General features: G+C 30.8%; 1 protein-coding gene across 1 annotated transcript in view; it reads right to left on the bottom strand.

Annotated features, from left to right (window-relative positions):
- Positions 1 to 22218, bottom strand: part of Smu1 (Smu1 spliceosomal factor) — a 76830-nt gene that overhangs the window by 28543 nt on the left and 26069 nt on the right. The window contains exon 5 of the mRNA XM_085820999.1: positions 6827 to 6977. Within this exon, the coding sequence (XP_085677125.1) occupies positions 6827 to 6977 (151 nt within the window). The remainder of the gene's footprint in view (positions 1 to 6826; positions 6978 to 22218) is intronic.

Below are 22218 nucleotides of genomic sequence, written 5' to 3'. Positions count from 1 at the left end.
AGCATTGTTATGGCTAAAAATTTTCGATGAGTTTCATGGACAGTAAATTCGCAAAAAATAACTTATCTTCACTACATTGTTAAAAATATAAAGCACTTGTTCATAGCTGTCCACGCACTAAAGTAAGCAAAACAATTAAAAACATTTTCTTCTACTTTTCTGCATCAAAGTGGGGAATCCCCAATAACAATAAGCAAAAACTTGACAGAATTAGAAATGCTTTTCTTTGACTGTGCTCCGTGTCACTGAGCTATTATGATATTGATGTGCACTAGCGGTAAACCTAAGCTGAGCTTTGGATACAGTAGAAAGTGTATGTATTCACCGTAGAAAATAGTTCTACTACTATTCTGAGAAGTAGTATTGTAAAATTAACAAAATAAAATGCATACAATGATGAGTAAAGGGAATGGAAAGAAAATAATAAATGAAATGACAGATAAAGATGTATCTAACTCTTTATTTTAAAATGTATTGATATCAAGCCAATCATTCTATGAGCAACAGAAAGCTATCTCCCCTTTTTTTTTTTTTTTTTTTTTTTTTTTTTGGTGAAACTCCAGCAACCTGACCTTGCCCCACTCTCAACGAGAAAAGCAATTAAGCACTCATCATTCATTGACTGGGAGCAGAAGAAAGAAACTGTTATGCTGAAGGATTTAAAAACAATAAATGAACTTCTTTAATTTAAATTTTTATTTTTACTTTTTTAACAGTGAATCCAATTGACATACATTAAACATTCTACAATTTATATTGATATATTAATTGTATATATAGGTTCAATTACAGCTTCATTACATAAAAAAAAAAAAAAAAAAAAAAAAAACTGTTAACTAATTATGCTAGGTATGGCAAGATGTTGCCAAATGTGCAGCAAATTGGAGGAACTGAACAACTGTGGGCAACTTGGTGCATATCGATACTTGATGGACAGGCTGAAAAGATCATTCGAGCTTTGCGGAGTTTTCAGGTTAGATTATCATGAGGTATGTGTGTGACAATAAACATGACACATTTATGGAAGCTCAGCCCATTTTAATAAAAGTCTTGGTTGGATCGTTCACTTACACATAATTACTTTATTCATGCTCACAATGTCTACACGAGATTACAATACTGGAAAAAGGAAGCAAACCACATACAAAAGAACAATGAGAATGAATGTGCATCCACAGTGGTTCCTAGAATTCCTGTCTAGAGGTATATTTTTTCTTTTTCCACTGGTGTTCTGTGTCAGTTAAAGGTTTATTCAACTGGAGATTACGGGGAGCCACCACAAATCTCCTAAACCACATTGTAAGAAAATTTCTGCATTTTCCCAATCACATTGGAGTGAAAACGTGATTGGAAAAATGCAGATACAGGTAGAAGGCCTACCTGTATTTGCAGCTCGAAACAGAAATTGCACATTATGCAAAGACATCCACTTTTCTCAATTAGTAATTTAACTTCTTAAATTAATTTATGTGTGCAATAATTTAGTCCATTTCAAATTATCTATCATGCACTAATTGTTACAGAAGCAAATAAATAATAACTAATTCGATCTGTGAAAATTATATCAATGTTAATTTTAGACCAGATGACAACCATCAAGGCAGCACAAAAGAAAAAAAGCAAAGGTTATTTAGAAAATAATGCACTACATTTTTTTTTTCCCTTACATGTTTTATTTCAATCAGAAATTGCTTGCAATTTATCTAGTCTCCTTGTTTCTCAATAGCAGGTATCCTGCATGTCCCAGTACCCAATCTATGATAACTCACTTCAACTATTATCACCACGACAAGTTTTAAGTCAAATGTCCTAGATATCTTTAAAAATTGAAATGTGAATCATATACAGTACAAAGTCCGAAATATGAACAACCATTATCTGAAATGATCTAAAATCCGGACTTCAAAACCACCAACACTGTTTTCTCGTAGGCTTTACGCACGCGCATTTGATTCTCCCTCTACGCATAATAAAACATCTGGAGAGTGCCGATTCCTAATTTCACTTTGCCACTAAATAAAATACCTTGTTTTTGAAGAAACCATCATTTTAGCATAAATTTGTACGATCAGTAATTTGGCTCTGTTGCTGCATATCTGCTTTGGTACACATCTCAAACTGAAACATTCCACTTAGATATAGCGTTGATGTGATGCCAACCTGGTGAACCATTATTTATTATATTTTCCTTCATCACCGCATGTTTATCAAAACATGATAACTTGAGTAATGACTCATGTATCGATGCCTAAACAATTTTTTTATATTAGTCATTGAATAATAAAGGAGTATGGTAACCTTTTATGTTGACATGCTTGCCAATGATTACAAATTTAAGTGAAATATGCTAAAAAATGTTGATGAGAAAAAATGTAGCAAAAATTTCTTTCCATACGCGAAAAAAAAAATTGTCGACGATACTCATAGACCTAAAGATTACATTTAGGTAATTAGATGCTATTTGAATTAAGAATAATTAAATAATAATATTTGAATTAAGAATCGCAAAACAAAGGTAAAGTTTTCCACTTAACAGATTTTGTAAAGAAATGTGAAGAATCGGTAATAAATGAAAATGATACAAAAGACGTTTTTGATTGTGATGACAATGCTTTTCAATCATCAATCAATTAATGAATGGCAAAATCTGTAGTATGGTTCTAGATTCAGAAAATGCCACTACCGATAGTGAAGAAAGTAACAGAGAAGTTACTGAAAACGAAAAAATTTTGATTGACTTGTTAGTTGGAATTCTCAAAACAGCAGTTACAGGACTTCAACAGTGTCTAAACAAGAGATTATGCCTGCCTACAGAATTAAGGAGAAAGTATTAGCCAAAAAACTAAACAACTTACATTGAAAGAAATGTTTAATAAGGTAAACAAATAAATATTAAGTTTTTTTTTTTTTTTTTTTTTGTAAATTTTGATACTTTTTAGATCATAAATATTTCATTATTTCATAAATCATGATTTCATATTTTTAATTTTATAATTTCTACATGCAATCTTACTAGATTTAAACTGATGTTCTAATATCCGGAAAAATCCCAAATCCAGAATAGCCGAAGTCCAGACGAGTCCAGATTTTGGATTTTGTACGGTACTACTTCTGTTCCTTTCAGCTATATATTTATCACACCATTTTTGTATTTAGGGTTAATTTAGGACACATACATTCAATGTGATTTAAATACCTTTTCCCTTCTTTTTTTTCCTCAATTTTTTAAAAGACAGAGAAAACTTACACATGTTTCTGATAAAAATTATTAACAATTTTTAATTGCTTCACATCATTTCCCTTTATTAAATGTTTACAGAAGCAGTCTACTTTCTAAAACAGAACATGCTTGCATATAAAATTTTCTACGACAGAATTCTACTTCAAATCAGAATCAAGTTGATAAATCTGTTGTAACAACTGAAATAAAATAACTACTATCAGAATTACTTTTTATTATCTCTGAAGTAATTTCTGAAGAATCTTTCTTAGCTGATTGTTACTAAAGCATAATCTTATGTTTACCCTCTCTCTTACATATTCCAGTTTTATAAAAATAAAACTAAAATAGTTTTAAAAAAAAAAAGGGAGGGGGAAATCTGAAAGTCTTTAGATATTATATTACGCCCAAAAGGGCGTTTTAAAAATATTTTGTGCAATTCCTTTATTTATTAAATATCATGATCTTCACACTTAAACCACATAAAATTCAATTCAACAGTAACATCACAAAATATTTAAGAACAGCAAAACCGCATATCTTTAGAATTTCTGGTAGACAGTCTAATGTTGGAAATAAAAATGCTTTCTTCCATATGCCATTGCTCACTTTGAAATTGTTGAGTTTGTTAATCAAAAATTCATTAAAGTTTTACAAAATTTCAAATAGATATTTTTAGACTTACAAAATTTCAAAATTTGAATGTCCAAGTGTCCATGTTCGGTTGGAGGAGTATGTTATTCAAAATTTGACGGCTCTAGATACTATTGTTTTTTTATAATGCAAGAAACATTCATGCATATTCTTCATTTTTAGTTTCTTTAACCCTAGAATGCTACCCTTTGAAAAACTTACGGGAATGGCAACCATTCGTCTTCGAGATGAAGTATGCGTAAGCGTGCTTAAAACTTATTTTAAAAGCTAATTAGAATAAAAGTATACTACCTGCAGGTGATTTCATGACTCTCGAACTTTAAGTAGGCAAGAAAATATAATTTATTTACTTTCAAAGTGTCTTTATACACATTAGCGTGATGTTCTCCTCACACTGGAACATGTTTGACAAAAATTGTGCGTCATTCTGTGCAAATTGTGCAGGCAAAATGCACAAATTTTTCTTTTTTTTTTTACCGTCTGGTTGTTTAGGAGGATGAATGTTCAAATCTAATTTCAACAGTTCTGTTATAATTGTTCTTGTTGATTGAGGCAAAGTTGGTACATTGATACGTTTCTTCATCCATGGAGTCATCCATCTTCATCCATCTTCACGTAACTTTATCGCGAACTTTTTTCTCGATAATGCCTTTTCGGATTTTTCAGCCATATTATGCACATATATAACATGTGCATTCACTAAACTGATATTAAGCAGGCCATAAAACACACACAAAGGACATTGGTGTGTTTTTCTACTACATGACATATTGTTGCACATCTGATCCAATGTGCCTAGAGCCCCTTTTGTGGAATTATAAAATTCTATTATTTCCGGTTTATTACTTTCTTGATTTACATTTGATTTTTCATGGAATGTAGAGAAGAATAACACACTTATTTGGTTTTGTTTTATAGAACAGAAGGGTTTTCACTTTGTCAAAATAATAAATTGAAGTTCCAACATTTCGAGAACGCAACTGTAAGAGTTTTTTAGCTTCATAGTTCAACTTCATATTTTCATATTCAAGGGTGTGTTTTTCAATCATTGCTTCTTCTTCCTCTTCATTGTTAAGTGGTAATTCCTCATTTTCATCTTTGTCTCTATCTGTCAATTCATGATTTTCAACTTTGTTAAAATCTTTTTCTGATTCATCTTCCGAAATAGAATTTTCTTAATCACTTAGTTCTTTTAACAGATTCTGGATAGCCTCAGGTCTACCCCAAAAATTTTTTCTGCGAAAAAGCTTTGACACCTTCAAGGCAACGCATCTTCAAGTGCACACATTACAGCTAACCATTCGTCTGTTAGACGAATATTGTTCTAAAAATGCCACTTGCGGAAATATTTCGCCAAGAAGGAACGTTCTTATCTGTAGTAGCCATGGTCATGTAAAAGTACTGAATAGACCATCCTATTTCCTGTTTCGGGGGAGGGGCAGGTCAAAGTTATTTGTAATGGGCTTCGTCTATGAGATGAATGGGCAGTATTCTAGGGTTAAATATAATGGTGATGATATTTGTTGGCAACAGTTTGAAAAGTGATTCACCACTGAAATTGGGACGATGCAAAATGCCGTTTTGAGACTAATAGCCCTTTGGGTCCAACGCCCCTTTAGGCTAAAAGAAACCTTACACATAAAATCTGTGCTTGAATATGCACGCGATTACGGTTAATGGAACACTTTGAAATCATTGAGTTTATTAATCAGAAATTTGTTAAAGTTTTACAAAATATGAAATAGATAATAAAATTAATTTCAAATTCTAAATTTGGGTTTCCAGATGTCCATATTCAGGTGGAAGACTACCTTATTCAAAATTTAATGTCTCTAGGCACCATTGTTTTTTTACAGTGCGAGAAACATACATAGATTCATGCAGATTCTTCATTATTTAATTTCTTTAAATATCATGCAGGGCTCTAATATCTGATGGCAACAATTTGAAAAGTGATTCAGACTTTTATAGTGAAGCAACACAAAATACTAAAGCAAAATTAATAGTCCTTCTCGGCAAATTGTTTTTTAGGCCTAAAAAATGCCCATTCTTCAAACAAGTTTTGAAAAAAATTTTTTAAGTGATCTCATAATTTTTGACAATATCTTTCATAACCACTTTATTCTATTTCTGCGATCTCATTGACTGCATAAGAGATTTAACAGAAATTACAGCCCATCACTAATGAAAAGGAAAGCGGCTTATTAAAGAAAATTCTTTTTTAAAAATTAAATTGCAAGCACATAAATAAAAAAATTTTTTTAAAAAAATCAATATTGAGATAATTTTTTATACATACCAACAAAAGGACACAATATTAATTAATTACATGTATAACAATGTACTGTTATTGTTGTAACTGATATTGAATGAATGGGAATAATATATACTATGCTTTCGAATAATACTGTATCTTGTGTATGGGTTTGTAATAGACTGAATGCACAAGTCTGAAAATAGGTTACTAGCTTTGAAATCAATGAGTTTGTCAATCAAATTTCGTTAAAGTTTTCACAAAATTTGAAATAGATAATAAAACAAATTTGAAATTCAAAAGTTGGGTTTCCAAGTGCCCATATTTGGGTGGAGGACTATGTTATCCAAAATTTGATGGCTCTAGGTACCACTGTTTTTTCACAATGAGAGAAACATTTATGCACTCATGCAGATTCTTCATTATTTAGCTTCTTTAAATATAATACATGGCGATAATATTTGGTGGCAACAGTTTGAAAAGTGGACCAAAGAAAGTGAAATAACACAAGATGCCATTTTGAAACTAATAGCCCCTTAGGTCTAATGCCCCTTTGGGCTAAAACTAAAATAATAAAAATAATATTAAACCACTGAATTAAAACTATTTTTCACAAACCAAAATCTATTTTGAACTAGATATACAAAGAAATTTACTTTTACATTATTCATAGGATACATATTTACATATAGCCATACCTGGAGGTAATAAACCTTGATGTTGCTGCCATTTTAATGCCTGACCAAGGAGTGCAAGCAAACGAGAAGGTGGTACAACACTCACTTCCCCAGATAAAGATTGAGCTATAGCAGCTCGTCTTCTTTCTTTACTGCTTCCCTCAGGATATGCCTAAAAATAAATATCTGAATTTAACCACTGCAAAAAACACAGCCAATAACATCTATACAAAATACATTCAGCATTCTATAAACACATGCTTGTTCATATTTTGAGAAGGCATTTTACTTCAATGTTAAACAAACCACCATTAAAGTTTACATTATGATTACGTATAAATTGTTTCAAATTTCAGTAAGATAATTTTGATTCTATTAATGAACAATTGTTGGGTATACAAGATCAATATTGAACAGAAATTGATAAATTGAAGTAAAAATTATTAAAAAGAAAATAAGTACCTGAGAAGTGCATGTTCCTGTATACTAAACTGTAACTTCTGTAGCACTAAATTAACTTAAAACTAACTGATTTAACTAACTAGTATGATGATTTAGCTGCTTTCTGATCTAACTGGGAATAATACTCATTGGAATTAATCTTTTTTTTTTTTTTTTTTTGAACAAGTTTATAATAGAGCTCTTTCTTTGAATTTCATTATGTATAACAACACATTCTTTGGATAAAGAGTGGCCTGTAGTGCGATTGGCAGCATTTCATTTTGCTTGATCTACAATCTTTTCCACTGCACACATACTTCTTCACTATTCAGATATCAATGCCTATCACATTTTTTTTTTTTTTTTAAATGGAAATATTCTTTTCAAGAAAAGAGTCTATCAAGATTGATTTTTTTTATGAAGGAACGTTTTATTCACTTTAATTTTATTTATTCTATATGGCTACATAATATTTTCTAATCAGAAAGAAACTTCAGACACGATTTTTGATGAATTCAATCAAACATAGTACTTTTTCATACACTGTAAAATTTTCTTTGCGAGGGAAGCTTTACTTTCCTTGAAATATGTGCCATTATGGCACCTGCCACAACACAGTCTAACGAAATTTATTACCTTCGAATTATCCGCACCCCTGACGAAAAGCTGCAAAAATATGGCCATAAGGCAAAGTAGTAGGTTGACAAAACGTATTGTTAGGTGCATACAGTATGTTAACAATGGATTGAATGCATCTAGAACTAATGACAGCTTGATAAAATTTATTTTTCCAAAAACACTTGACAGTTCTTGAAAATTTTACGCATACTTGTACAGCTCTTTTCACTATGACAGAGCAACTTCACACTGCTAAGAATGTTAAACAGAAAGCAATCGAAAGCATATTTAAAAGAAAAGCTTGAGAAGTGATCTCTCAATATACTGAACTCAGCTGAAAACTGATGCTCTTTCCAGTCTTATATAGTTTTCCCTCATCCACTGAGAAATTTTCAGTACTTTCAATTTCTCAAAATTACTGCAAGCCATACATAGTCACAGTAACATAGGGTGGAATACAGTTACAGTGAGACCAGACCAGTTAGTGTTACACAGGGACTGGACTGAAATGTTGCCAAGCTCAGTGACTTTTGGTAACAAAAATTTGCTGAAATCATTGTAGCTTCCTACTATTTTTTGCCAAGGAGATTACTTCAATGTTAAATGGCTCTGTACCGATGTTAAATGTACCAGTCCATCGATTTTTCTAGTGATGCTTCACATTACGAGGCTTTTCATATTACACTTTACAAGATATACTACAATCTACATATAATTATTTGCATGTATACAAAATTCATAAAAGTATTTATGTGGCAACTCAAGTAAGTACATAGTGCATATCTGTTTTAGCTAGTGTGCAATAATACTGAAGTTTTATGAATGCCAGATTGTGCATTTCTCCGATTTTTTTTAAGCAAAAATAGATTGTTTTGTACATAGAAAAATCAACAGCACAAAAAAGGATTTCTTAAGAAATATGTTTTATTCTTGATATTTTTTTTTTTTTTTTTTGAATTTTATTGTTTGATTGATTTTGTAATGGAATACAAATGCTTACTTGCCTACCTATGACACTTAAAAATCAGGAGACTTTTCACAATGTTAAAAAGACTTTTTAAATGATAAAAATATAGTTTTTAATAATGAATTAACTTTAAATAGTTACTAATTCTTAAATGCAAGCAACAAAATAATACCTTATACATAAAAAACCTTTATATTATTTGCATCGTTTAAGGGAAAAAAAAAAAAAAAAAAAGACACTTTAATCAGTTTTCGTACAAATGTTACGAGCAGTGGCAGATTTTGCTTTCGTTAAGAAAGAAACTTCATAATTTTGTTCATAGCATTTGCCACGTAGGCCTGCTTTCGCTAATAAAAGTTTTTCTAATGTGTCATCACTAATATTAGATCGAAATTTAGTCCTCGTTTTCAGAAAATCCTCTCACACGCTGCATTACTATGGGGAACTGTTAAGATGGCCAACATAATTCTAGACAGTTCACTATACTTTAAAATTCCATCAGCACCTTTCAGTTTTCCAATTAAACTCCACTAGGTGTCAATCCTAGCTGATTTTATAACTAATCCAAGTTTTTTAATTGTAAAGTGCAAAATTGCGACTGCAATATATCACTGGCAACATCAATATCATCATCTTTCATGACTAAATGAAGTAACACAGGAAATCTGTTCAAAAAGTACCTTATATCAGAAAAAGATGCATTTGCCATCGGAAAATTAGTAATCGGAAAATGTTTCGTGTGTTGAGCAATTTTTTTTTTATTTTGAGAGAAATCTGTATCAGCTTTACGCTTATATTTTGAGAACTGCCAGTTGAATTGCAGAATGGTGCAGAAATTATTTTTCTCAAGCCTATTTTTAACAATGGAAGTAGTAACAACATCTCCATTTACTTTAGGTATTTTATAACTTTCAATAGAGCCTTTTTTATCTTAACTCTAGAAGCATCTACTTCTCCTTTAAAAAATGCAATAAGCATTTCTTTAAAGATAGCCAGCACATACTTTTTCTCATTTCAGTATTATGCAGCTGTCGAAACTGTTTCAATTTTTCCTTCCTTTTAGAACTCCTGTCAAGATAATAATAAATATCAACAATGTGTACATCCACATTTATTGGTAAAGAAGCTGCCCCTTTTCAGCTGCTAAATTTAAGAGGTGACAGGTGCACCTCATAATCTGCAAATCTGAATTTTCCTTTTTTAAGATGCCTGCAACACCAGTCTTCAAGCCTACCATTACTGGTGCATTATCGGCACAAAGTGCTAAGCAATTATCCAGAGGAACTGCATTTTCTTTTAAAGTTTTAATAAATAGCTGTGCTATATTATAGCCTGTCGAATGTCCTTCTAATGTGGGGGCCGGAAGTAAAGTGCACTTAATTTCTGAAGACTCTGGATTAAAAAAAGAAACAACAATTGGATACTGTTTTGAATCGGTATTATTGCTTCCATCCATAGAGAGGCAGAACAGAGCTGTTTTAATGCAATCAATAACTGAAGATTTATTTTTCAAACCCATTTCTTTAACAATTGCACCTGTTTTGGTCCTTGCACTTGAGTATTGCTGAGTGATTTCACTATCGGGAATCATTTTTCTAAATAAAGCTGCAGTGTGATCCGATGCATTCAGTGGCAGATTGTGCTCCAATAAAAAGGCAGAGAACAGACATTCTGCATTAATAACTTTTGCTCCTTTGCTTCCAAAGAAAAATTTAATTTTTCATTTTTTTCAAATCAACTCATGTTTTCCTTGCGATTTTGTGTACGCATACGTTTGAGAACATCCGCCCTTCCACCATGCGAAATTGAAAAATCACAACGACAGACGGTACACATTGTAAATTTATTACATTTCCTTGAGGAAATAATGGAAGGAAAGTCAACTGTGTACGATTTTTGAAACGTACACGAGTATTTCACCTTTCTCGCAGACATAAGAAAAGATGATAATTTCTGAAATTATTTCCTGAAGGCACGTGTATTCACACAACTCCGGACAAGAACGTCATTTCTGGATACGTATGCTCTCACTCACAAAGCAGAAAATCTCATCTGATTCACAAGGTCTTGTTTTCAGGCATGAAAGTGCAAGTTGGAAAAAAAAGCTAACAACGCGCGGACACGAAACTACACAAAAACTAAATGCGCACGCATGACCTAAAAAAATATCAACCTTTTAATATAAAAAGTATTAAATATATACATACAATTAAACTAAACTAATACTTGTATTTACTATTTTGCTATTAATTTTATCCTCCACTTGTTAAAAAAAAAAGTCAGTAAATCACCAAGAGATTGTAATCTTCAAGATGCTCTTTATGTAACTTAATTTAACAGTTGATACATGAATACTGTACACAACATTACAACACAATATACATATTTATGTTATATGTTACTGCCCATTTTCAGGCAATGACAAGTTTTAGAGATAATATATATATATAACTGTTACTACAACTTTCAATTATCTTCACTTTTAGTTCAATAAACAGTACATTATATAACATCAGAAAAAGTAGTCATATGAGATAATATAGTTACAAAATAACATATAGTTAAAAGAGGAATATAAAAAATAACTATTTTGTCTCTGTCTCAGTTGATCCTGATTAACCCTCCAGGCGGCAAGGCCGTATATATGCGTTCGAAAATAATGGCTCTCATAGCGGCAAGGCAGCATATATGCGTCCAAATATTTTGGTCCTCATAGCGGCAAAGCAGCATATATATACGGCTTGTCTCAGAGTGCCCTCCCCTCTCTGCTCTTAATGTAAACTGACAGGTGATAATTTTTCTCTGCGGGAGGTAATTGAGGAGAGGAAACTATCTATTCACTAGGGGCAAATGGGTTTTATCGGTAGGTTTTGAATAACAACTTGGAATAAATAGCTCGTTCAAAACTTCCTGCTGTTCTGTGCTTATACCAGCTATAGTAAATTTAAATATTTATGTTCGTAAAGAGAATTTTCATTTTCCAGCCTAATTATTCTCCAAATTTTAGATGCAGTTTGGCAAAATGTAATTTGAATTAAAATTAAAATTGCAAGAAACTGCAACAATATTTTGAAATATGTGATTTCAATTATATTGCAATTGTAATTAGCTTTGCAATTACTTTGCAATTACAATTAGAAAGTAAGTACTTTTTAAATGTAACAATAATGTATGTAATTGCATTTTAATTCTTAAGTCTTACAATTACAATGCAATGATAATCACAAACATTATAATTATATAATCTAATTACAATTACAAATTTTATTGCATCTAATCACAACTATGGTAATATTAGCTAATTACAACGTAATTTTAACTGCAATTGCAGTAGGTAATTATAACTACATAATTAGGAAAGTAATTGTCTCTGATAATTAAAATTACTTAACCTAGTGAAATCATGATCATAATTGTAATTCTAAGTGTAGTATGCAATTGTAATAAAATTATGCAATTACTAAGTAGTTATAGTTAAAAAGTAGCTGTTTTTTTAATTACAATTTACGTAATTTCATTTAAATTACAATTACTCTATACAGTCAAAAGTCGTTAATTCGAACACCCATAATCCGGACATCAAAGCTACAAACTTTCTGCGCATGCGTCGCGTTCACGCATGCGCACAGGCGTTTACGAGAGCGCGTAAGACCCTTACGGCTGCGAATATGTTTGTGCGCATGCGCGTTTAATGTGTAACGGAGTTATACGCTAAGCTAAAGTTATCTAATTCAGTTAATGTTGCAGATTGCGTTGTTCCTTTATCTTCGAATTGGATCCGGCTTATTATTTTTTGCAGACTGTTAGAGCAATTTTATAAAAGTAAGCTTGAGCTTTCGATTATGTCAAATAGAATTTCCGATATATATTTACTACAAAGCGAAAGTATGTTTTGAAATCCGAAATCTGTTTATCAATTTCACGCTGCTCTGCGGCAGAGGGGGGGGGGCAGAAACGTCATTATTAGATTATGATAGATTAGAAAGATTATGTCAAATAGAATTTCCGATATATATTTACTAATATGTAATTTGTATCTACAAAGCGAAAGTATGTTTTGAAATCCGAAATCTGTTTATCAATTTCACCGGATTGGAAGTTGATCTGTCAGCACTATCCTTATCTTCAGGGCAGATGTTTTTATTTTATTTGGTTTATAATTCCGTACTAAGTGCAGTATTTCATCTCGATATACTCCGTCTTTGATATGATTTAAATCAAGTTCCTCGTCATTATAAATCGCTTCCGATAGTGAAGAAAGTGACCCAGAGGTTATTGAAAACGAAAACATTTCGATTGACAAATTAGTCGGTATTTTCAACACAGCAATTATAGGACTTGAACAGCGGAATTTTGTAACTAAACAAGAAATTATGTCTGTTTAATAGAATTAAAGAGAAAGTATTATCACATGAAACGAAGCAACTTACATTGAAGGAAATGTTTAATAAAGTAAACAAATAAATATTAAGCTTTTTCTTTTTGTAAATTTTGATACCCTTTAGATTATAATTGTTCTTTATTTCATAAATTACGGTTTCATATTTTTAATTTTGTAATTTCTGCATGCCATCTTACCAGATTTAAACTGATGATCTATAATCCGGAAAAATCGATAATCCGGAATCGCCGAAGTCCCGACGAGTCCGGATTAACGACTTTTGACTGTATTTGTGAAATCCAATTTCATATTCAATGCAACTGCAATCATATAATCTAATTACAATTACACTGTCATTGTAACTCCAGTAAGTAATTATAATAATGTAATTAGGATAGCAATTGTTTCTGATAAAAGCAGTTACGTAGCCCAGGAAAATCATGATCTTAATTGCAAATGTAATTGTAGAATGCAATTGGAAACACATAGTAATTGTAATAATATTATGCAATTATTTTGTAATTACAATGTAACAATTTTTGATTACATATACAATTTATGCAAATGCATTTTAATTATAATTGCATTTTAATTGTGAAATCTAATTGAATAAAAAGTATAACTGTAATTATATAATCTAATAAAAAATTACAATGCAATTGTAATGACCTCTTAATTAAAATTGCACAGCAGATGATTGTAATTATTTAATCAGAAAAACAACTGCCCCTTATAATTTCAGTGACATAGGCTAACATTATTGAAAATTACAGTCAATAATGTTATATTCGAAATGTTTCTGCATTTTGGATAATGAGTTTTTAAATAATACAAAAGGATAATCACCTATAAGAAAAATATTAATATTTTCTGTCATGTCTTCTGAATCATCTTACATATATTGTATTTTGTGGTACCAGCATAAATTGGAGTTTATTTAAAGGAAATATTTTATATAGACTGAAATGCACATAACGTTAGTAAGCAAATATGTACGTTTATGATTTCCGATATACATGTGAACTTAAATTACAAGATTAAGGAAAAGCAAGCAAAGAGTTTATGCTAGTGCAAAGGGATGTTTTCGCAAAGGATTTGTTATGGGAAGCTTGTCTTGTTTACATTACACAAGAAATATATCATAAAAATTACATTTATCCTTTTCTTTTCAGAAAGGGGATCATCAAGGGCTAAACTAAGTCTCATAATTTTATCCAACCTATTGCTTTAGCTGGTAAAAAAAGTATTCTGATCATCAATAAGTATGCTTAATTACTGTGTGTACTAGACATTTTACTAAATCCATTTATTATGAATTACCGCCCAGACAGTAAAGTGGTTCGTGACTCTGGTTGCCGTACTGAAGAGCCTGGGTTCGAATCCCGGATAGGGCATGACTGTAGTTTGTTCGTCCTCTTCATAGGCTGCATCAGTGGCCCATGTATTAGTTCCCTCCTTAATAACATGACGGCCTTAGTAGTGATCAATGTCTATAAACGGCTACTATCTGCCATTGGAAAAAGAAATTACGAATTGGTCTTTTATTCAACATTTTCCATAAATAGTTAAAATGCATTATTCAATTACAAGGGAAAGTACCTGCATGAACTATTTTCCCATCATTGTTTCACGTAAGAACAAATAAAAGTATAATTTTCTTATGCACCTGTGATTGTTATATTATTTGGATTACGGTAAAGACTGCAAAGATGCTTCTGAGGAGGACTTTCTAAGGAAAATTGGCTCATGTTCACATCACCCGTTAATAAAAGAAGGAAAGATCTTCATTTAGATTGTTTGCCAAAATTGGCATCCGATTTGAACTAGTAGTATTCAAAAGCCAACTTATTACTTATGCTGAGCGAAAAATCTAATTGCTTTTGAAGTTATATTGTAATTCGAACAATCATTGTATTACAATTATTTATTTTTTTTTCCCCCCAATGGCAGATTGTGAACAGTTACAGTGTAACACAGTCCATTAGTCTATACAAGACCAGATGGGGTGGTCTCTTTATTATGGAGGCACCTAATATGTCGGCCACCATCGCCTCCTATGAAAGAACGAACAGTTATAACCATGCCTTCTCCAGGATTCGAACCCAGGCCCTTCAGTATCGCACTCAGGCTTCCCTAACCACTATACCATCTGGACGGCACAATTACAATTATAACTGCATTAGTTGTAGTTTTAACTACAAAGCAACTACAATGAATTATCTGCTTTTCTCAGTTAATAACAGATAGCTTAAACTTTAAAGATAAATGGAAGGTCTTATAATTTGTCCAATGGCAATATTCTAAGAAAGTGTAGTCTCCAGGATGGTCGAAGTTTAATTACAGTCTTACAATTTGCATACTCGCAGCACTTGCCCAAAGGCTGTTCAAAGATTATTTCTGTTCATCTCATCCATTAATTTTGGAGACAGAATCATGCCCAGAGACATTTTTTTTCCAAGGACAGTATTTTATATAATAGATAAAAAAAAAAAATAATGCGTCTCCCTCAAGGTGCAGAAAACAACGAGTACTGATAAATTTAATTGAAATTACAATTATAATTCTAGTTAATACAAATACAATGTTACTTTAACGGTTAGAATTACATTATAGTTCTAATGGCAAAAATGTCAAATGAGTGGTATACTTTTACTTATCTTATCACAATATTAAACTTTTAATACTGTTTTATTTTATTTATCAATATCACAATATTGAGCTTTTTAATACCATCAGTACTGAAAAAATATTTTACTACTGTCATGAAATGTATATTCGATAATATTTTCTATTTGATGTTTTTCTGATATATTTTTCTGCATAATTCATAAAAGTTTGCAATGGAAATAATTCTGAGGCTTTTATAATACTTCTAAATTTTCATGAAATAAAGTTCCATTAAGGTTTACTTGAAGGAGACTCTCAGTGCAAGCACTCGAAAAGAAGTTGTGCTACATTTACATATTATGAAATGGTTGAATGTACAGTATTTACTTGTAACAGCGGTGCTCAATATATTGCATTTTCTGAAAGAATGCATATGTTGCCTAAAATCGAATTTAAATCACTATAATCAGAATAATTGGCTAAAGTATTAAATTGTAATTTTTAAATCGAATTTGTGGATTTTATTGAAGATAAAAATGTGTTGATATTGACAAGCTATATTAGTTTTTGTACTATAATGAATGCTAGCTAGTAGCTATATGAATATGATGAATGTACTATAATGAATGCTAGCTAGTAGCTACTCTAGCTATTAGCTAGAGTAAAACTCAGGATATGGTAACATTAAATAAATAAATAAACAAAATTTAAAAAAAAAAAAAGAAGCAGAAAACGAAAAGAAACTGAATACATTCGGAAAGAGAAGGCTTACTATGGTGAAACATTAGAAACGTGTAGACAAAGTGTTAATAATATATGTGAGGAAATACTAAGGACAAATTGAAATACATCATAGCTACGTTTGGTGCTTTCTATATTATCTGTATCAATATTAATATAAGTACCGAAAAATACTTAAAAAATAGGTATTTTCGAAAATTTAAAGGAACAAAATTGCAGTCTGAAAATTTATAGCATAATATCTCAATGAAAATTTTACTATCAAATTTTTTAAATTAGAATATTTAAAGTAATTTTTTAAATTAGAAATGCCATAAAGTTGTTATTATTATTAATATTATTTTTCTTTTAATTAAAAATGATATCAAGTGTCTACTTCCTAAAATTAAATTTGCATTGCTATTTACTTAACACATAAATCAGCTCGAAACAAATTATAGCATTAAAAGGTCGAGCATTAGTTCTTCATTTCTATTGTTAGAAACATCCTCAGTAGAGTCCTACATTTCATTCTATTGGGTTCCGCTAACATGCGTATTTCTCCCTGCCATCTTGAGAAAAGAAACGCAGCATTCTACAGAGTCTAAGATCTTTAATTTTCCTTTCAATTTATTCAATTTGTAATTGTTTAGTAAACTGAGTTACTTAAAAGCGATAATTATATTTCCAAATTTTTATTTGATTTATGAAAAGATGTAATACACGGGTCTAATTCGTGCCTTCCTCGCATTTTAAGAAGAGGGAAAACTATATATCGTAGTTTAACATTACCTATTGCGCAGTGTCTAATTTCTAAAATTTCACAACCCTACGGAAGACCGTCCGAAATGATGACAAATATGCATACATAAAATAATAAAATGTCAATGATTTAAATTAAATAAAACGTTAAGAAATAAATAAAAATGTTAGCAAATTAAATAAATTACAAAAAGTTAAATAATAAAGTAAAATATCCGATTTCAGCCCAGCTCAGGCTGGAATTACAGTTTCATTGAAAAACAGAGAAACACCGGAGGCGGTACTTTTTCAAGTACCAATAAGGGGAATAGAAAGAATGCTAGATAAAGCATGAGAACAAGTAAGAAAAACACGTTCCTAAACAATGAATGCCGTGCCTGTTCTTACAGCTGTTCAGAACAATGTGTGACAGAGTAGGAAAAACTGCTCTATCTCTCGACTTTCATTAGTGGTTACCCCTTGTATGCTGCACGCTTCAATAGATGAAATCTCTACTTCAAATGTACCTGAACGACTCCTTTGAATACAGGCTTAGCAATTCCACTCTATTATTTGTTCAATTATTTTCGATTATGTGGATATAATTGTAATTTAACGTCTTGGTCCTTAGTCCAAAATTGACCTGTTAGCAAAGAACAAACCTAAGTTTGTCATAAGTTACCTTTTCATCCCCTATATTTGAACTGTAAACTATCCTACCTCTTTTTTCTCATCTTGTTATAAACAATGGATAAATAAAATCGCTAATACTACAGCAATACCTTCGGGATGAATGGTAAATTTATTATTACCACAGAAGCTTAAAAAAAAAAAAAAGAAAGAAGAGCTTAAATTCCTCTTATGTAGGTCTTCTATGCACTCCGTTTAAGTGATGCAGTTATGTAGATAATTCATTCTGTTACAGAAAACCCATTTATAAAGTAAATAATGTGTACTGCGTAGATTGCACAGAATAATTAATTGCTAGAAACACAGTAATATTGATTTTTTCCTTATTTCTATTATCTAGTATAAAAAGGATCGCTATTTAATTTAAAGTGTGAATAGAAGTTTCAGCACTTAATTAAAATTGAAATTGAGGAAATCGCAAATAAGTCAATGTATAAAGTATTCTGAGGTAAAATTTTACACTAAACAGTTGAATCTAGAGGGCCTTTCTTTTTTAATAGTAAAATTATTAGGATAAATATTTGAATCTGCTTACAGAAACTTAGAATTTTGTGTTTGATTAATTAGCTTTGGGTAAGGACAACCCACATTATTGAATACATTCTTTAAGCTTATATAAGAACATTTAAATCTGTGTACATATTTTTTTTTCAATTGATACAAAACGTTCTTTCATACGGTACTGAAATCTAACTATCTATTTGTATGCAATGAAAGCAATAGAAATAGAAGTACTGATGCTGTTGAAATGTACTGATTGCGCAGAACATAGATTGCACATATATGTTCAATGGTCATATAAATGCTGATATTTTTGCAGCTATTATTTATCTGCTCAAACACACTATTTTTATAAAGGAATATTGTTTCAAGAAGTTGTTTAACTTTATTTATTTATTTTTTTTTTTAATGTATTGCACAAAAAGATTTAGTTATTTCTTATTCATAAATTCATACGAAGTACACAACATACAGGTATGGGAATTTTTAAACTTGTAAAAAGAGTGTTATCAGTAGCAAAACAAAAGATAAAGCAATGTTTAAAAATAATTTAAAAGCATAAACAAAAATCAAATAATTCATTCACAATCAAATTCAAAACTAACATCATGGTTTATTAATACATTCTAATTTAATTAATCGGAAAATCTACGAGATAAAAAAAGACAAAATTACACATAAAAAAACAACTTTTGAAAATCCTATGATAACGCTTTTAAGGCAGTCAAATTTCAAAGTTTCTCAAATTTCATCTGGAGTTAGATTCTGTTCCCCTTAAAAAGATCAAATGATTTTTCATTTGCGATTTAAAACTGAGTACACGTACATTCCTATGTACAACTGTACAAATTTATATGTGCAATCAACAAAATTGTTACTCTCCACCAAACACTGGTCATCTAAAGAAACAATCAGTTAAATGTTTATTTAGTAACATAAGAACATAATTATTATTTCAATCCTGTTATTATTATTATTATTTCCAATGGCAGATTGTGAACAATTACAAATGTAACCCAATCCATTAATCTATACAAGGCCGGATGTAGTGATCTCTTTATTATGAAGGCACCACCATCGGCTTTCCTATGAAGGGACGGATAGTTACAACCATGCCTTCTCCGGGATTCGAACCCCTTCGGCATCGCCTGTTATTTATTTGGAAAACGAACATAAAATTTAAACAAAACAATTCAAGTTCTTAAAAGGAGTAGAAATTAAGAGTAGTTTTCAAATTCTAAAAAGGAATAGACATTTAATTTTTTTCTATGAATACTATAAAAATTAATAGGTAACAAAATACTAAAATCAAAACCATTTTATCAACTCACATGTTTGATATTTCATTTTAAATTTTATATTTTTAGTTGAAAGTATGATATGAAAACACTTTGAACTTCATAAGCAGAAAAAAAAACATATATTAAAATTTCTATAATAAAACTTATACCATAAAAACATATAAATACGAATCATAGTTATATTTATAATTTGCCGCTCATTTCACCGTTGATATCAATATACCTGTATACGAAGCATTCAAAGAAAAGCCTTAAAGTAATAAAAATGTAGCCATAACTCTGAATTCTATTTATAATGAAATATGATAAGTATTTAAAAATAATCAAACGCAGCATATCAAAAAATGAATACTTTCAAACTTATACTTTTAGAATAAAATTAATAATACTTCTAAATTATTAATATTTCAAACAAAAATTTTAAAAATAAAGTTCTGTGAACTCGCTTTCTGAAATAAGTCAATATAAGTCAGCAAAAGTTCCTTTACCAAACTAGCAAATTTCAAGAAAACACTTTGGGTGTAATAATTCAGTTAGGAAAAAGAATATCATTTAGATTATATATAAAATCAAGGAAACTCGCCCAAAATTATTTTCTAGGAAGAAACGTTCACAAATACTACTTCGTATGATATTCCTTAAAACAAGGCTCGATACACAATCCTACATTACAGTCCTCGCACTGATAATGACTTTCTCTTTGTTTTCTTTTACCATTTTTATCCACTTTTAAGGTGCAAACCACACATTTCCTTACAGGGGTCTTTTTTTTTTCCTGTCTGTTTCAAACTACTAGGAAAATGTCGGCCTTTTAAGCGCAAAATATTTTTTTCAACTGAGGGTGCAGGACAGTAATTACTTTACCTTGCATTGATTTGAATTAAATTTTCTATCACCTGCAGGCAGAACTCTAAATGAGACATTGTACCTGTCCTTTTACTGTAAAGTATGAATGTGTTCCATACAAGTTGATTTAATAAGTGAAGAAACATTTTTTTGTAATGACGTTTTTGCTGTTTTCTTGCAGAAGGATAATACCAGCCATTGTATCATTATATTCAATGACAACTAAAGGCTTTTTCACAATTTTGCTTTGTTTATTTAACTTCAATCACTGCAGGGTTATGCACTGTTGATAGCATACACACTGTTTTTTTATCGGTCCACTTCAGTGCCATCATCTTTCCTCACTGGAAAGCTATAATGTCTCCTTTCTTAACTTTCGTTGCTTTTAAAACCGCTGGTACATTTTTTTGTGATGGTCGAAGAGTTCCGTATATATCTGTTTTGTGCCGTATTAAAATGTCAGCTAGTTCAAGAGAATTGTAAAAATTGTCCACTGTTAAACAGTATCCTCTGTCTAAAAGAGGATCTAACAGTGACAATACAGAACTTCGTGGCGAGTCCATATTCATTGTTTTTACTATCGAAACTGGTGTCTTTTCCAGTATATATGATACTACGCCAAATATAACCACTTGCTGATTCACAAAAGTGAAACATTTTTATGCCAAATCTTGCCCTTTTGGAGGGTATGTACTGCTTCCAGCTGAGTCGTCCTTTGTAAGGCAACAGTGATTCGTCAATACTGATATCTCTTTCGGGAACATAAAACATTTGAAATTTTTTATTTAACATGCTGAAAATATTAAATATTTTCTTCAGTTTTTGAGGAATTAAATTCTGTTCTGACATTATATCTGATGAATTGTCAGAAAAATGAAGAAATTTCATAATAAGTGCATACCTTTTCTCTGACATAATTTTGGAGATGAAAGGCGTGCTGAGTATTGGCCTTGTGGTCCAAAACCACTTTTGTTTAGGTTTTCGTAAGATGCCTTGTAGCAGTAATAAGGCCAAAAACACTTTGATTTCACTTTCATTTGTGTTGGTCCACTTTTGACATCTAGACAATGGTGTTAGTCCAATTCGATCTAAATACTGTCCAGCATAACGATTTGTTTCATTCACACAATAAACTCTTCGTCATCAAAAAGTTCAAAATATTCCAAAGGATTTTCATTTGTTAACGATACTTTGATTCCCGGACTCCATGAAAAGGAAATCTTGGAGGAGCTGGTGGAATATCTTGCATATTTATTTGACACCAGTCTCTAACATCTGTGATGCCACAACTTGATTCTGAATCGCTATCAGATTCCGATGATTCGCAAGATTCAATATCTGAAGAAAGTAGTGCATCTTCACTATCAGAGCCACTCTCCATTATATAAGTTGAAAAATAAACTTAAGTTTGATAATTTTAAAACTGATTGAAGAAAGCTAAAGTACAAAATGTGCAGAAAACAAAAATGTTAACTTCAACATAAGGATTTTAAAAAAAGAACTAAGAGTTTTCATTACTAACCTCACATTTAAAGCACCTCAGCTATTGTTAAACTGTATCTCCCCCTCCCGAAATAATGTTGTCAACAAAATTTATTAT

This window comes from Stegodyphus dumicola, chromosome 1 (genome assembly GCF_044657685.1).
Source record: "Stegodyphus dumicola isolate Sdum_Otavi_A_Nest chromosome 1, ASM4465768v1".
NCBI classification, from domain to species: domain Eukaryota; kingdom Metazoa; phylum Arthropoda; class Arachnida; order Araneae; family Eresidae; genus Stegodyphus; species Stegodyphus dumicola.
The sequence above is the reverse complement of the archived record's forward strand: the minus strand, read 5'-3'. Positions and strand labels throughout refer to the sequence as shown.